The sequence below is a fragment of the Gymnodraco acuticeps genome, unplaced genomic scaffold (genome assembly GCF_902827175.1).
Source record: "Gymnodraco acuticeps unplaced genomic scaffold, fGymAcu1.1, whole genome shotgun sequence".
Lineage (NCBI taxonomy): Eukaryota > Metazoa > Chordata > Actinopteri > Perciformes > Bathydraconidae > Gymnodraco > Gymnodraco acuticeps.
Window position 1 is genome coordinate 4,899,460 of NW_022991216.1, and position 18,387 is coordinate 4,917,846.

The window sequence follows — 18,387 nt, forward strand, 5'->3', positions numbered from 1 at the left end:
AGGTTTTTCCAAGAACCTGACAACCCAGTAACAAAGTGATAAGTCTTTAAAAAGTCTCAAAAACTATGATGACATATTGCAATGAAAGTTCAACTACTTTAAATTGTAGTCCGCTGACTTCATGTTATTTCGTCCTCTTTCTGCAATATCTTTGTTTACTTTTGATGGATGTCAATATGTTGTCATAAATGGAGGGATACTAGCCCAAAAATAATACATTTGACCATATTTGACTAGGCTTTCACTTCTTGTGTGAATTGTATAATTGTGAATGGCAGCTATAGTCTTTGAATGATTATATTATTCTGCCCTCCTGTAGTTTGTCACATCTGAGTGTGTCTCAGAAAAGAGGTTGTTGTCATTGCTCCTAGACAGAGCTGAGCGGCCACTTCCTCACACAGACTCCCTCTGCCAACCAGCGCTGCTCTTGGCAGTCTGGATTCAGCTGCAAACATTTTGACTTTGGGAAAACAGACGACTTACAGCAGCATGTCTGACTGGTTCCTCATGTGTACTCTCGGGATCTGCAGGGAAGCTAACAAGGAAGAGACATTACATCAAGGCTCGCTAATATTTGCCAAGACACTTGCAGTTAAAATATCACTCAGTTTGATGCCTCAATGCTTTGTCACAGACAATGTGAGAGATTTAAAGAAAGGTAACATGAGTGTTTGGAACGCTAGAAACAGAAGAATTAAATAAAAGGTTGAAAAAAAGGATGTAAATGAATGTCAGCCCAGAGAAGCAGATGTAAGAAACAAAGGCAGCCATTGTTTGGTCTGGAGATGCCTCACATGTTTCTAGGCCAGGGGCCCAGACTGAGACTTACCTGTGCTCTCCGCGAGAGAATGGGACAAAAACAGAGCTGTCAGGCAGTACGAAAATATTATCATTTCTTAACAAAACATATCTGCTCTGCAACTGGCAGTAGTCTCAATCATATGAAAGGGAACAATAGTCAGCATTTGCCAGCTCTGGTTCAGACCTCTTGCATTTGGCCTTCCACGAGCTGGGCTTTGGGCCAAAGGGGACGCTACCGAGGAAGCAAGGATGTGCCTTGGCCTGCCTCTGTCATCTAGTTAAAGGTTTTATTAGGGTGGCTGGACATGAGTAGTGCCTGTAATGTTGTGCCACTTGAGGAAAGGAAGTATAAAGTATTTCATTCCTTCTGCCAACAGCATTGGGTGGTTGTTTTATCTCATGTATCACAGGAAGTGTATGTAGTTTATTGCACACAACGTACAATAATATTATATAGCTTCCGTCCAAAGTGTTGTGCTCTGCTTTACATGCGTATATCTCCATGCATATACTTAGAGCTGTTGACTCAAGTCTTGGACTTGAGTTGAACTCAACATGAAACTGGTGACTTGACCTGACAAATGTAAAAAGATTAGCAACATCGCTTTGACTTTAAAATGAAAGATATTGTGTGAAGCCATGACTTGAAACACAACGTTTTGGAACTGAACCAGGAGTTATTGGACTTCACTTTGGACTTGATTTTGAGAGCTTTTGGTCTCTAATTGCCACTTTCCTGTAGTTGAGCTTGGGCTTGTTAGACATTACTTTTGCCTTGATTTAGGAGTTTTGGTCTTGACTGAGTTGGGGCTTGCCTCTCTTGACTTGGGACAACCTTGGATTTAGTACTTTGTCTTGATTCGGGGCTTCATGGTCTGTACTTTGGACTTGTATCTTTTGGTCTTTACTTTGGCCTGGTGTCCTGACTGGAGACTTGGATTGGCCCTAGGCTTAGGGTCTGTTGGTCTATACTTAAACTTGACGGGAGACATAATGGGTCTTGAATTGGGACTTCATTTCTAAGGTTATAGACATTCTTGTGACCTGTAAAACAATTATATTTTCCCACGTCTTCTACTTATGTACAGCTAATCAAAATGATTCATGCTTAGAAAAGTTGGACTAAATAAAATCCTCAAACGGAAGCACATGTTTTTTTTGTTGAGTTTGGAGGCGCGAACAATAATTGATCAAGGCTCCATCAAATGTATTGTTGTAACATAAGCTTTTAATGTACATTCTTCCCTCTGACACTCACACGCAGCATTTTATGTTTGTTTTATATACCCACATAATTAGCCATGAACGCTATATTCAGACAGAGAGACTGAACAATTGATGTTTGTTTGTGAAGACTAGTAACATAAGAGTGTTGATTTAATTTTTTTATTATGAAAACGCTTGTTCAACAGCAGGAGCCAGTGGAGCCCCAAGTCTGCTTTAACTATTTACTACATTTGTCATGACTGATTTTTGTGTATGAACCTGTTATTTTGTCATCATCATTGTCTTTTACAGGTGTAATACTTTATATTTGTTGATTTTTATAACTTAAAATTTTTATTTCTCCCCTCAGTGATGAATTTCGCAAAGAGGCGCGGCAGTTGAAGAAGGATCTACAGGCCATAAAGCAAAGGAAAGAAGATAGTTTAAAACCTGCAGTGGAGGAAGTTAAAGAAGGTATGTAAGCATGTATTCCCCCTCCATGTACTGATGGATGTGTATTACTGGAACTCATTATGCTGTGAATGCATTGGTGGTTGATAATACACTCTACATGTATCTCACCACAACTAGGTGCTTGAGAAAGGACTCTCAGCACAAAGCGCTGAGTGTGAACAGTCTAAGAGGGTGGTCCGTGCTGCATTCTCTGCTAATGGACACTAAGACAGGCAACCCTCTGATTTTGTCAATTAGTTGCAGAGGTCTATTTCTTCCCCCCTCCGAGGGTCTGCATTTTTGAGTTTGAGCTCACAGAAAAATGTGTGGGTGAAAATTGTTGAGTGGCCGCCATAGTTGCACATCAAACTCTTTGTGTGTTTGTTAGTTTGTAGCTTTGGCCAGTGTGAGTCTGTAAAAAATCTGCCCTCAAAACCTCCTCCGGTCTCCACCACACTGCAGTCTGTCATAATGCTGTCAATCTTTGGATTATTTTACATTTTTGGAAAATTACAAATGCTGCTCAGACCAAGAGGTTAGTTTGAGGTTGTGTGTATATTGTGAAACCAAATAATATAGTTCGTGTGGGGTTCTGGGATTAACATCAGCCAACATTTACTGAAAACCTTGATGGGCTTTTGTTGCTCAAACATTGTTTTTGTCTCCACAAACACTGTGGCTTTTTTTCCCAAACACAGACACTGAGCCCACTCTTGACTTCCAACTGATTGGTTCAAGATTTTAAGTAAAAGAGCACAAAACACATTGTAATTTCAAAGCAAGATTAGCTAGGATTCTGTTGGTCAGTCTGACACAATGTGTTGCTCTTAGTGATATCTACATAGCTGTTTCTATAAACACCCCTAAGCAGAAAGAGGCCTTTTCTTAATAGATCCAGTTATAAACTCTAATGTTGAGTCTGTAAACAGCCCTGCATTGTTATACCAAGTGGCAGCTAGCCTAAGCTGCTCCATTATCTTACAAGGTATTTCTGCTCGGCCAGGGGACCTTTGTTTTGTGCTTCTCTGGCAGCTTAGCCACAGGCAGGAGTTTCTTTTGAGAGTTCCTCATTACATTTCTGTGTTGGAAGCAACACTTAATTCCAATAGATGTCATGGGCCAATGGCCAGTGCAGGGGAGACGGATGTCTGCTGAAATGCTGTATATCTTGAATTTGAGCTCAGCCACAGAAACACACTGTGGTGAGGGCTGTTTTCATCTGATCCCACTGGAGAAGCTGCAGCATTTAGAGCTGCACACACACATTTAGGGTATTGACACAGTGTCGTCCCTTAAAGCTTAATTTATTTTCCTGGTTCTGCTCTGACATCTCTGTGAAGGTCGACCTCTTTCTAATTTATTCTCATGCTTCTCAAACTGGTCAGTGTAAGGGCTGCCACTAGCATTTATTTCTATGGTTGTTTAATTTCTCAATCATTCAGCTAAGCCTATAAAACATTTCAGAGATGTAGGCGACGTCTCAAAACTTTAGATTTCTTTTAACTGTCCAAAACCCAAAGGAATTCAGTGACCCATCTCAGAAAACAACATAAATCTCTAAATATAAACACGTACAAGGCTGTAACCAGAGAATATTTAACTTTAGTAACTAACAAATGTAGTTATTTTATTGTTTGCCTTTCAAGTAATTAATTATTCATTAAATAGTCATCTGTAAAAAATGCAGTAGAAGATCTTAAAACTAATTCACACTTCGACTAATTTAATTACAGGAAAATGTGTATTCTTATGCATTAAATATCAAGTGGCTGACAGAACCAGTAGGACCTGTGTAATTTGTGTGCGTTAACTGTTTGAAGATTTCTGCAGACAGCTTGTGCAAACTGCGGCGATCAAAGCCAAAGGTGGCGCCTCGCTTTGGCCATAAATCCACCACGATGGTCTTGCGGGAACAAACTTCACTTCATTTGAAGTGACCCACAAGTCAACGACCGCTTTTCCACAAAAGTAAATATGGTACTAAAATAAATTAAATGAAGAACCACCAACCCAGTATGCTGTGTCCCTTCTTTAGTTACTTGAGTAAAGCGAGAAAAAGAGACAAACCTAAGCGTTTATGATGTCTCTTGTGTTATTCATTATTTTCTTGTTGAAGGGCACTATGATTCTTATTAAAAACTTAGCAGAAGGGCATGTCCCAAGTATGAAAGCGTTACATTTTTAGAGCCAATACAAATCAAGGGAAGGAACACAAATTATGTTTTGCTTTCGTTGGCATTTATGCTGCATTCAGGAGGTATAGAAACAATCTAACGCCAAAAATGTACATGAATTTCCATTTTGGTCAGAACTACAACCTCAAAATCAATATTTATGTCTTCTGTGAATACTCTTAGCAATAAAATACAACACATATTCTTTTAAGCTTCCATAATACGACTTAAAGCTCAATCACACCAAAGGTGGAACAAAGAATTCCTGAGAAGGGAAATGGGAGTCATGATGATGCTTTTTTGGCCTTGGCCGAGGTCTGCGCTCTCCAAGTGCCATTCTAGTTTTTACTTGTTTCTGGTGCACCCAACTGACTATAGGAGAGTGTGAGATTGCTGGTTCAAACTGTGCTATTTCGTCCAGTAACTTGTGTCTACAATGTCAGCTGCCAAATGTAGCAATAAACCTACAAAAGAGTACGTTTTGGAAAAGAGTACAGATTTGGTGTCTTACTGCGCAGACAAATTTGCCAACATTTGACAAGAGGTGAACAACTATCGCTATCGTCATAATAGTTGCCATAAGGATTTTGTAGTTTTCAATCTTTTGTTTGATTTAAGGTAAAACCTTAATAGAGTGCCACAGTGACGCGTCCTAAAACCAGGAAGTAAACTCCTTCCAGTTCCTTCGTCAAAAACGCAATGCAATTTCTCCATAGGATTTTGGAAAATAGCTGGAAATAAGGTCTGTGGTTGAAACACGTTTAAGAGACGGATCACGTTTTCTTCAGCCGGATAATCTCCACATGTCTATCCTACTTTTATAATTTTCGAAGCATAAATCTAGTCGCAAAATGCTAACGTTATGCTATAAAGGAACGACAGCAGGGTCGCTGCTTCAACGTCACGCCAACTTAAGATCCATATTCAAACATACAGATTGTAAAATGGTACAAGTTGAAGTGTTTGTTTGAACAGTTTGCTGGAGGCAGGTACTTGCTTTCAAGCAGAACAGGACAAACAAACTTAGAGGAGTGTTTACGTGTTCGGTGTAATGACGTAAAACGGCCTGGACAACTTCTGTATTCCTATTCAGCCACTCGGTAACAACCAGTGGTGTAGTGGGTGTCACTACCATGGTCACTGTCACTACCCGATCTGCAGCTCTGCCCGATCTGCAGTGCGCATGTGCGAGATGGTCCGCCATATTGGACAACTCCGGACGGCAACCCAAGTAGGACAACATTGACACAGTGGCTTTTGGCAAAGCTCAAAAATAAAACGAGAGATGAGTTATTGTTATTACAACGTGACTTCATTATTATTTAACAACTCTATATATTGGGTTATTTTATTTGGGGTTAAGTACATTGTCAGAATAAGTGAGACATGGATTTAACTTCTGTTAGACAGCTATCATACCGAATAAATATTTACTGTGAATGTGTGGCATATAGCTGTCTAACAGAAGTTAAATTCATTCCTCACTTATTCTGACAATGTACTTAACCCCAAATAAAATAACCCAATAAAAAGAGTTGTTAAATAATAGTGAAGTCACGTTGTAATAACAATAACTCATCTCTCTCTCGTTTTATTTTTGAGCTTTGCCAAAAGCCACTGTGTCAATGTTGTCCTACTTGGGATGCCGTCCGGCGTTGTCCAATATGGCGGACCATCTCGCACATGCGCACTGCAGATCGGGCAGAGCTGCAGATCGGGTAGTGACTGTCACTTATTTGGGGTTAAGTAGCCTACATTGTCAGAATAAGTGAGAAATGGATTTAACTTCTGTTAGACAGCTATCATACTGAATACATATTTACTGTGAATGTGTGCAAAAATGTATGGCATATAGCTGTCTAACAGAAGTTAAATTCATTCCTCACTTATTCTGACAATGTACTTAACCCCAAATAAAAGAACCCAATAAAAAGAGTTGTTAAATAATAGTGAAGTCACGTTGTAATAACAATAACTCATCTCTCTCTCGTTTTATTTTTGAGCTTTGCCAAAAGCCACTGTGTCAAGTGTCCTACTTGGGTTGCCGTCCGGAGTTGTCCAATATGGCGGACCATCTCGCAGATGCGCACTGCAGATCGGGCAGAGCCTAATCAGAATAATTTCAAGTCCAGATCATCGTCTGCTTAGTTGCAATACTGTAGTTTATGCAATTTAGGCCTATAAATTGTTTATGTAATTTATATGCCAGTGTGTCCATGGTTTTGAGTCTGTGTGTGTGTTGAGCGCAGCGTTGTCTACTTTTTGCAGTACAGCAACTATAGGACTAAGCATGCCAGTAGTTTCTTTGGGCCTGTCTGCCCGTGTTGTGAGTGCACTTCGCGCGTGCGCACTTGTGTGGCATTGTTTGGGATTACCTAATTAAAATAGCGTCCCCCCAGTAAAAAAATCCCCACTACACCACTGGTAACAACCATCGATTTTCAGACACGTAAACTTTTCAGAAATCACCAGTGGGGTCACTGCTGATGTATTTAATGTCGTAGAACAAAACGTGATCCGTCTCTTCAATTTGTGTCAAACACAGACCTTATTTGGAGATATTTTCCAAAATCCTATGGAGAAATTGCATTGATTTTTGGCGAAGGAACCGGAAGTGGTAAAATGCTTAGTTCCGGGTTTTAGGACGCGTCACTGTGGCACTCAATATGATATGAATATGATTTTTAAAATAGTGTCAGGCAAAAGTGGATGCTGTTTTTTTTTAAGCTCTATTCATTCCCATCGTTTTGCTATTTATCAAGCTAAGGCACCATCGCACTTACAAATGCTAATCTGTGACATTAGCCTAAACTAATAGTGAAAGGCAGTAACCGTCCTGTTATTCCTGTCTTTTACCCAACCCATGAATTCAAATAATAAAAACATAGAAGACCCTTAAGGACTTTCACTGCAGTGGTCTAAAGCGCTTCCTGTAATATTGCTATAAATGGTGATGTGATTTCTCCACCATCCCATCACGGTTCTGCATTAATTCAGTAAAGACCGTTCCTCATCCTGCTCCACCAGCAGCAGCCGCCCACATGTGCATGACGTTGATTGGAGTGAGACTTAAATTGTCTCTTCATAATTCACCTTTTTCCCTTCACTTTTCATCACATAAATTATAGCATGTTCCTGTAGTCTGGTTTTCTCTTTCTTGGCATGAATGCTTGGTACCGCAGCCAAAAATAAGAGAGCCATTCTGAAACCACTGTCCATTCAATACCCACCTTAAATGATGTGGCAGCAGTCTGTATCCCACTTAGATATTATACAGGTTATGCCTGTGTGCCCTTGGTGTTTCATTACGCTGCTGCCTCTTGCAAGTTGTTGACTTTGAAATGAATGAAAGTAATGCTGCAGCAGAGGGATATTTGAAACGCCAATTACCTGTGATCGAGATAATTTTTGTCTCCTCAATATACAGATTTTCAACAAGTTACTTTTTTTCACAGGACTTCTTTGTTATATGTTCTTATGTAAACAGTTGTCCCTTTGCGTCGAAGATGGATAGTTGCTGTTGACCTCAAAGGTGTAACTGACAGCATATTAATGGATTTTTGATTGATTATGAGCAGTCATGTCACCTCACAGCTCGGGATTTTTTTCTTTTAAAAACTGTTGATTGTTTAACAGAGAATGGGAGCCTTTTATCCCATAAAAGAGGCGTTTGCCCTCCACAACAGCTTTTGGTTGCTACAACATCAGCGGCTTGATTTGTAGCTCTTATGAGCCCAGGTGACAGCAGAGGGGAGGAATGTAGTTAGAAAGGCCATCAAACTCAAAGATGGTAGTTAGCGACAACAGCTGGAGAAGGTGATGTGTGTATGGAGGACCTCGGGGCGTCATCAGTCAGCATCTAGCATGTCACAGGCTGCAGTGATGGGTGGGGGGCAGGAGAGGTGACTGGGGGAGAGATGGAGGGAGAACACTTGTTGGTCCCATAAATCAAGAGAAAAAAGGTTTGCCCCTCGAGCAGCAAAGCAAACTTCCATGTTGACACCCGGGGAAATGTTGCACTTGGATTTCCAGAGCTGCGTTTTGGAAATTCCAGTAATTGCTCAGTATTTTCAGTATTCAAAGCGCAGAGAAACAAGAATAATTGCACGGTTTTCACAAGTGATAGTCAACCCAAACTCCCTGTGGGATTGGAAACTTGGTTTCCGCGTGTCTCCCGAGGTGAACCTTTTGGGGAACAAAACTCCTTACAGAGTTCTACCTTACATCTGAAAACATTTTATCATAAAAAGTCAAATGTTTCGTAATTTAAAGAAACATCTAGCCTTACACTGTCCAGGTGAAGAAAACCCATAATCCAACCCCTCTAAATCTTATTGAAAGTAACGCCTTAGGGATTTCGGGGAGAGCTGCTTAGTGCACAGAGACTTGCCTTCATTTCGCGAGCTGAGACCGAACTCTGACTATAATTTATTCAATGCAGCATAAACTTTTGTCATCAACTAAGTTTGTTTTTAATAGTCATTTCTGTGTCTTGAGTTAAAGTCTCTCCCCTGTGTTTTATGCTGTTGCATTTATTCTGTAATTTAGCATTTATTAGTGTATCTTGGTAAGCATTTTACTGCTCAAAATAAAGAGCTTTTTGAATAAATACACATTTACAGAAACTCATAATATTGCATCTCTTATGCTCTAAATGACAGGCAGTGTTCTTCACTGTTTTCTCTGTTACATCATTTATTTGGTGCAGCTGAATGTGTCTCAGCATGCAGGCCAGGAGAGGCACAGTTTTGTGTGTGTGTGTGTGTGTGTGTGTGTGTGTGTGTGTGTGTGTGTGTGTGTGTGTGTGTGTGTGTGTGTGTGTGTGTGTGTGTGTGTGTGTGTGTGTGTGTGTGTGTGTGTGTGTGTGTGTGTGTGTGTGTGTGTGTGTGTGTGTGTGTGTGTGTGTGTGTGTGTGTGTGTGTGTGTGTGTGTGTGTGTGTGTGTGTGTGTGTGTGTGTGTGTGTGTGTGTGTGTGTGTGTGTGTGTGTGTGTGTGTGTGTGTGTGAGATCACATTTTGCCGTGGAAAGACTGTGCTGCAGCAGACTGTGCTCACTGTCTGCCACTCTGTGACTTCACAGCCTGTGTGTCTAAGCTGGGAGATTTACAGGAGCACATTAACTGCATGAGGCACCAATGCCAGCACGCTGATTGTCTCTCCTTTCATCCATGATGAGGCACTGCTTCGCACATACTGCAGAGGACAGTTTTGTGGAAAATGATTCCCAGAATCCAACTCTGCACTGGGACCTATACTCTTTGTGCCTGCATGTGATATGACGCGTATATATCCTACCTTTTTATTTAAAGCACCAGTGTGCTGTAGTGTCCCCTTTTACATTAAAGCTAAACCTAACAATCTTTTCATTATAGATTGTTGTCTCGATAAATAATATCATCCATAGCATTTCGAAAATTCGTGAATACAGCATCACCATTTTATTGTTATGTCTTCAGATGTCATGTTTGGCTTAACCCCAAAGATATTGAGTTTTTTATTACAGAAAACCAGAAAATGTAACATTTGAGAAGTTTTAAGTGCCATTTACAAGTGTGGTTTTGTTCAACCAATGTTCACGTTAAATAATGGTTTGTATGTTGAAATAAATAAACATTTAAAGAAGATTGAATCAGTGAATGTTAAGAGCTCACATTTTTATAAAAAGACGATAAAATCTATTAAAAATGTGATTTTATCAAACTAGTTGTCGATTGATTTTTCAAAAGAGTTGCTAGTTTTTTATTAACACTAGTTTAATCTCTTTTTTTACCATGTTTTTCCTTCTCCAGTGGATGAAGTGCACATACTGCTTGCTCACGAAAGAGCTCTTTCCTTGCCTTTTAGACACCAGACACATGAAGCTTGTTTGTTCCAGATAGCAGCGAGATTTTAGGTATTCTCTAAGAAAGATAAATTGAAGGGTTACTAGGTCGGGGCTTTGGTCAACTACATCTTTGTGAAGGTTGTCAGCGGGATGGATCAGGTGTCGCAACTTGACAAGCTGAATTTCCTTTTATCTTTTCTCCAATCATGTTTGGGGTGTTTTCTTGGCTCCTCATCTGTCTCCTGCAGGAGATCATGTGAAGCAGAGGTATTTCTCCTCCTCAAATGTTGTCAACTTGTTGCATCAGGGGCAAATCAATCACTTTCTCATCTCAACAGTAAGGTTTCTGATCAAAAAACAAGGTTATCTGCCATTTTGAACACTTTGGTTGATATAAAAGTATTTGTAAATAAGGTGATTATTTGTCCTTCAATCTTAACTGGCAAAAAATGCATTAACTGACTTTTTTCCCTTTCTGGTCTGCTGTATGTGATGTTCGTGAAATGTGTGTCACAATTGAAACCTCGTCTTTCTTCACACTGCACAACTAGGTTCCTGTTGTATTTTGTTAAGTTTATGATTTAAAGATAGCCATAGCCCTATTTTATTTAAGTGAAGTAAAAAAGAGTTAATAGTTATCAAAAGTAATGCCTCTCTTGTTTCTCCAGAGGAAGAAAAGCCAAGCAATGAGGCGGTGGCTGAGTATATGGAGGGACGGAAGAAGTACGAAGACCAGAGGAAACAAAAACTGAAGAAAGGCTCAGTCAGAGAACAACAGGTGATATTACTCAGTGTGCTCTCAATAATTACTGAATATAAAACACAAAGTGGGATCTGTGTCCTAGTCAGCCGCCTGTACTGTATATCTGAAGTTATGTCTGATGTTTTTGGTAGACACTGGAACTCCTCAATCGTTTCAAGTCCAAATTGTCTTCGGCCATCACTACTGATGCTCCAGAGGAGGACGTGGAGGAGCTGGCAGAGGACGATGACAAAGGATGGTGAGCCTGATACCTTTTAAGATTTATAAGTGGAGATTATATTTCATTGATTTTGTGGACGTTTGTAATTGTGAAATTACACACTTTTTATTTATTTGCCAGTTGACAAAAAAAAGTCAACTGTGAGGCAAGGAGCAGAGAGAAGTACGCATTCAACATTTAGGATTTTAACAAAGCTAAATCAAGAACGATTGATAAAGATAGGAAGAACAATATAACAGCGTCTTTTTCAAATGCTGGCTGTCCTTATGACCAACATTATTACTGTTTTTTGTATTTAAATGTAGGCTAAGGCTCTTTGAGCTTGTAAGTTGAGGAAATAATACTACACCAGCACACACTCCAGTCGCTTGGCTGTCATTGGTCCACATTTCTAGAAATATCTGAACAAAACAAAAATGTTACGTGCTACATTAACAAAAACTAAGAAGAGGTTGGGCTTGTATATATATATTTCTTCAAACTATAAAAACAATTCTATTTTTTTATATATCGTGAAAACCAGTGGCCAAACTGAGTGATGACAATATTTACGTCATTCAACAGGTGGTAATGTAGCTTGAGCAAACTGCTGTTTTGCTTCAAAAAGGTACACATTCGGAATATTTCTCAGACAACACTTTTGAGTCCAACCAAAACGAGAAGAGCTTGTATGAAAGTCAGACACAGACCAAAAAAACATCTGCTAATTTCTCCCCATCAGTCCCCACTACAGGCATATTTGCACAGTCTTAATATATGCAATTAATGTAAGATTTTAAAACTTTGAATCAATGCTATTTTTCTTTCATGTTTCTTTATCTGGTTTGATATATGGTCCCATTTGTCTGTTAATGTTTTTTTTACTTAGGTATTTGTCACTTTATTAATGTAATTTCATACCGACTTAAGTTAGTAGGACATTTTTCTCAGTATTTCATGATAAACTGTATAAATGATTATGCCTCTGGAAAAGGAATACAGGATAAGAGAGAATGAAATAGCTGCCGCGTTAGTATTTATTACTCGACTTTAAATCACTGACACTATTTAGCGTAACAAATATCAGGAGCAGCATGAAAGCACACCAGAGTCCTGAGTAGTGCCTCCTGGAGAGTTCAAGAAGAAGTTTGGCAAACACTCTGTTTTGTGGACGGTGAAGTTGGAGCGTGAAAAGTTGGCACTGAGAAGTCTTTTTCATTATCCCCTGCTGCTTTTGTTATTCCAATTGACACCCTCGTAATGAACACTGGATTGCAAGAGGTCGCGAAAAGAAAGCATTGATTGTAACAAAAAGTCTGAATGAGACACTAAAATACCTCAGAAAATCCTTCTTTTCACCAGCAATGATGAAACTGACCAGATCCAAAGCTTACTTCATGGTTTTGATAAGTGTGTGTGTGTGTGTGTGTGTGTGTGTGTGTGTGTGTGTGTGTGGTGTGTGTGTGTGTGTGTGTGTGTGGTGTGTGTGTGTGTGTGTGTGTGTGTGTGTGTGTGTGTGTGTGTGTGTGGTGTGTGTGTGTGTGTGTGTGTGTGTGTGTGTGTGTGTGTGTGTGTGTGTGTGTGTGTGTGTGTGTGTGTGTGCTGTGTGTGTGTGGTGTGTGTGTGTGTGTGTGTGTGTTGTGTGTGTGTGTGTGTGTGTGTGTGTGTGTGTGTGTGTGTGTGTGTGTGTGTGTGTGTGAAGTTGGGATTTCAACCCGTAGCCACCAGATTGGCCATCAGGAAATCAGCCTTGACGCTGTGTTTTCCTCTCATATTCTGTTTTTCACCAAAGATCTCAAAGTCTTACTACACAGAGTAGGGGTTTGAAATGAATACCATGTGTTTGAATTTGAGCAAAGTGTCTGTGTGTGAGAGATTTAGAATAACAAAATCTGTAGTTGCTATTAGTCTCGAGAAGCCCCCTTGAAGTGCAGCATGTCTCTGTGAGTGTGTGTGTGTGTGGGGGGGGGGGTCCCTAATGAATTTGAGAGGAGCCTTGGCTGGCGTTTGGAGCCTCTCCCGGGCTGCAGACACCTCACTGTGTCGCCCCCGCCAGGTATGGAGGGGGGGAGGGACAGGGGCAGTAGCATAGTACTCCTAGAAAAACACCAGTGGGAAGTCTGTGCCACTCTAGGAGCGCTGCGAACAGAATGTGGGTTACAACAGGTCAGACATTGGAAGTCAAGTCTGGGCCAGAGGAGGTAAACTATTCCATCTGTGTCTGTGTCTACAAATTCTGACTCTCCCTCCTCCTCCTCCTCCTGCTCTTAATCGCCCCTCACACACACACACACACACACACACACACACACACACACACACACACACACACACACACACACACACACACACTGAGAGTCCACACTCTCAATGCAAAGAGTTTCTCTCTCACTATCCCTCCTGTACTCCTTAATTTTGCACAGGATATATTTTACTTTTTAATTAAAAGCTGCTGTGCACATTTGTTTGTATGTATAGTACACTATGTTTAGGTAGATAGATAGATAGATAGATAGATAGATAGATGAATAGATCTTGGGAAAAAATATTTAATAATTGAATGACCTACAATATACAATCTCACAAAGCTACAGAAATATATAGAAATATACTACAGACACATATTGTCATTTGATTATATGCACATATGCTTCTGCCGCTTCAGTAGTTTGATATATTAGAGAATATTCTACTTTATTCTGTATATTTTATATTGTGTACATACTCTTCTGAAAATGTCTTTTCTACTGAGCATACGTAGTTGTTTTAAAAAAAAAAAAAATGTTTTATTCTATTTCTAAGAAATGTTGTTATTCTTCTACATTGACTGTCAAAATTCTGCTGTGATAAACAATTTTCCATCTTGGGATGAATCAAGTATCTATCTAATTCCCACCCCCTACTTGAGCGGAATGTTTTTTAGGGAAGCTTCTGTAGCATCCTGGCAGCGCAGAGTGCTTTTGATAAGCCTGTGTTTCCACCTCTGGTCTCGGAGCTGTGTGACTCGGCTGTCATCACTGAGACTGCTAGACAAATTATCAGAGGCGGCCCGCGCTCACAGCGGGAGTCCTGAGGGTCTGCCAGAGTCTAGCCATGACATCCTAGATGAGCTGTCACAACTCCTACCGATTTCAAATGAACACTGGGGAGAGCACACACACACACACACACGAGAACTGTAAGCGCTCAGCCAGGGAACGGAGCAGACGCATACCACATGCCAAAAACAGACGAGGCATCAGAACATTCTAAAATACACAGTAGAGAATACACAGTTACTGTATTTAATTCAGTCTGTTTGCACTACACTTTAGAGTACATACTGCCAGACATATACAGAACAAGGTCATGTAAATATTTGTATTCTAGCAGATAATAAAGACATGTTGATCATCAGCTTAAAAGAGGAGGTTCAAAGATTCCGACACAAGGCGGGATGATTGGAGCCTAACCCCTAGTTTCCACCAGGTCCGTCTGCGGCGCGTTGCGGCTGCGCCGCGGCGTCCGCAAGGATCGCAACCACTCTAGTCAATGGGTGCTATTCCACCAGACGCGCCGCGTTACGGCTCAGAAGCGTCCCAGAAGCGTCTATAAAATAAAAAAATTAACTAATTTGCAGACCCCCTTCACATCACTACATCGTCTCCACAACGACACGCACAATGGACGACGAAGTTTTTATATTGGAAGTGGAAAAACACTTGATTTTATGACACAACGCATCTTTTTTACAAGGACAACACCAGCGTTCTCCTTCGGTTTACAGGCACTGTGTAAATTATATAGAATAATTATGATGATGAATGCATTTTTTTTACCACTAAAATACAGCAACCCATCTTTGATTCATGTTTTTAACTGGACTATTACAATTATTATTAATTATGTCTGTAGTCTACAACACAACAAAATAGGAAATAACAACAATAAACACGATTTAAACAGACGCAAAAATAAACCATTTAACTACGTATCCTACTTACTTTCTTGTAGAAGTACAAATGTCCAGGAAATATGCCCAAATCAACAAGAACTGCGAGCCGGCATGCACGACGCTCCGCTTCCGTAATGCTTCTGAAACGCTCGTGAAACGCGCCCGGTAGGGTATGACGCCGGAGGAGGCCGGACCAAAACCGCGGCGCAGCCGTAACGCGCCGCAGACGGACCCGGTGGAAACTAGGGGTTACTGTGTCATTGTTAACAACAGTCAGTGTACTGGTGGCTTAGAAATCAAAGACCTTTGCTCCATGTCGTCACCCCCCCCCCCTTCCCTTATTATCTCTGGCACCTCTTCTGTCTAGATAAAATGCCCTGAAAATGTTTTAAAAGCATTCTAACATCTCTTTATTTAGCACCTGAACCTTAAGTATTCAAACATGACTAAGGGTTGGGTGCTAGGAAAGATTGATATGTTCGAATAGCTGTCCGGCTAGAAAAGCCGGCTATCTTAGAGATGGTGCACCTAATCACCAGATGTAAATTGATGTCAAAGGCAGATTGACACTTTTGATAAAATTGCAGGTATCGTGTTGCATTCATGTTGTCTCTGAGTAATCAGAACATTTAGTTCCCGGATTGGAAAATGTTCACGAACGTCCTCTCAAGTCCAAACCAGAACTTTGTAACAGCTGTCAACGTTTTGTTTCAACTCTGTTAGCTAAAAAATATAACACATCATCTTTTTAGTGTCGTTGTCATTTCCATATTGCGAATTGAAGCTCAGGAACACACCAAAGTCAAAAGAACGATGTCTTTACTCGTTGATATTAGCAAATGCGCTCTCCAATTAGCTTTTCTAGTTTTGCAAGTATTTGGTCATAAGCCAAAGTATTGGAGACAAATAAAAAAAAATGTTCATAAAAATAGTGCTAAATGAAAGTCCAAGCCATCTGTCCAGTTGTAGTTGAGATATTTCAGTCTGTTAAAAAAGTGGAAGAATGACACTGATTCAGGGGTATATCTGACACAGGATTTTCCACTCAGACATGAATGTTTGCGGATGTAGCTGCGTGGCTAAAAATGGATCCTTACAATCGATTAGTCAGTCCTGCTTTGTTGTTTAGATTTACAGATAGCATTCATACAGCAGCTGAAGAAATCATGTCAGTGGGAGAAAATGTGTTTTATCTGAGAAGTGCCTGACACTGATATCTCCTGTGAGGAATGTCCTGATTCTTTATTCTGTCTTTGGAGGGAAGAGAAACTGGCCAGGGAAATGAAAGACACATGAGCGTCTTTTCTCCGGAGACCAGGGATTTCTTTCTGGATTTCTGAACTGCTAAGATGTCTCAAAAGTTTGAGCCCTCTTACTGTATCTCTCACTGTGTACAGAGAAGCTATTCAGATACCTGCTTAAAAGCTCCTCTGTCAAAGAAAGTGGTCTTTAAGAGGTTTTCGCTATAACTTGAATACCAGAGTATATCTATGGTTGTATATATCCGAGCCAGACTCCAATCATGCTTTAACATTTTTCCAGGCATCTCCTGGGTTTTTCAATCCTAACAAGGCTTTAAAGCTGTGTTCAAAACACCTTGTGTGACCTTTGATAAACATTACTGTATATTAGCTTCCCACAGACAGCAATACAGAATATTTTTGGGTTTAGACTAAATGAAGTTCATCCAAACACTTGGAGAAGGTTGTTTACCGTACATCACTTTGATTCAATTTGATGTCATTATGTTGCGGAAGTGAACAAAGGAGTCAAATCGAGGCGTTTCAGGCATGGGGGAGGGTGTGTGAGAGAAATGTGGGGACTTTAGCCTTTGCAGACCATTTACATGCACTAAAACCTATATTACACACAACAGGAAACCCCCAAAAGCATAATAAGGCCCCTTTAACTTAATGATATTATATTATATTCGGATAATCATATCCAGGATTAATCGCCTTAAACAAATAGCAGCAATTTCAACTGTATCCCTTTTTTTTGTTGATAATAATATTATATTCCAACTGGCTCGAAGCTTGAAGAGATAGTAAAAGTTCTACAGAGCAGTGATTTAGTGGATCCTCTGCTGCAGTTCTTTAAACTCTTTCCACCTCTTTTCATCTGATTTAGGATGGGCCACGTTCTGCAGTTTGATGAGCAAAGCAGAAAAGTCAAAGATGCCACCATTCAAGACGAGGACACTTTCGAGATCCACGACCCACGAAACCCGGTCAACAAGCGAAGGAGAGAGGAGAGCAAGAAGATCATGAAGGAGAAGAAGGCCAAGTGGTGAGGTCGAGGGTCAGGTCCTGCCCAAGACGACGAAAAAGTGTTCATACAGCATCCTCTCGTCCACATTTCTACCACTTCAAACCCTACATCTCCTGACTGGAACATCTGGATTGAGAATGCTGACCTGAGTGCATACGATCCCTCTAATCTGTGATGGAAAGGCTTCTTCGCTTAATACAGCTGCACCCGGACTGCGCTCAGTAAGAAATAAGACTCTAGTCAAAGTAATGATTAAGGTGACTTGATTTACGTGTGGTGGTGTTCGCTTGTTCATGCCATTTTTCTGCAGTTTATGTTGTCTATAGCTTTAATGTAAGGAGTAACCTTTTCTGAAAAGATAAATAAATATCATTTGTAAACAGTCTGTAATTATTTGACTTCTTTGATTTTAAATAAATGTACCAGTGAGAAGCCACTTTATTAGATTTCCAAAACCAATAATGTTCAGATTTCAATGACATTGCCTCAAATGCATAAGTCAATTATATGTTTCTTATTCAGGTCAAAGTGGTGTTTTATTGGACCACATTATAATTATAGGTCTTCCCCCTTTTTTTGGAGTAGAATATTAGAAATACCTCTTAATATAATGGAGTCCCGTATAACATTACCACAATCTGTGTCCTCAATGCTAAAACATATCAGTTAATTCATGAATTGAGTAAAAAAAAATGTATTTAATCGTTCATTTGGCAGGGATAATGCACAATAATGAACACTTAAAACATTCAAATGTGTCAAG

At 40.1% G+C, this 18,387-nt stretch overlaps 1 protein-coding gene across 1 annotated transcript in view; it reads left to right on the top strand.

Moving 5' to 3' along the window:
- Positions 1-18,009, top strand: part of cwc27 (CWC27 spliceosome associated cyclophilin) — a 28,110-nt gene extending 10,101 nt beyond the window's left edge. The window contains exons 11-14 of the mRNA XM_034238805.1: positions 2,378-2,481; positions 11,126-11,235; positions 11,352-11,458; positions 17,484-18,009. Coding sequence (XP_034094696.1) covers positions 2,378-2,481; positions 11,126-11,235; positions 11,352-11,458; positions 17,484-17,646 — 484 coding nt within the window. The 3' untranslated portion in view covers positions 17,647-18,009. The remainder of the gene's footprint in view (positions 1-2,377; positions 2,482-11,125; positions 11,236-11,351; positions 11,459-17,483) is intronic.
- Positions 18,010-18,387: the final 378 nt, after the last annotated feature.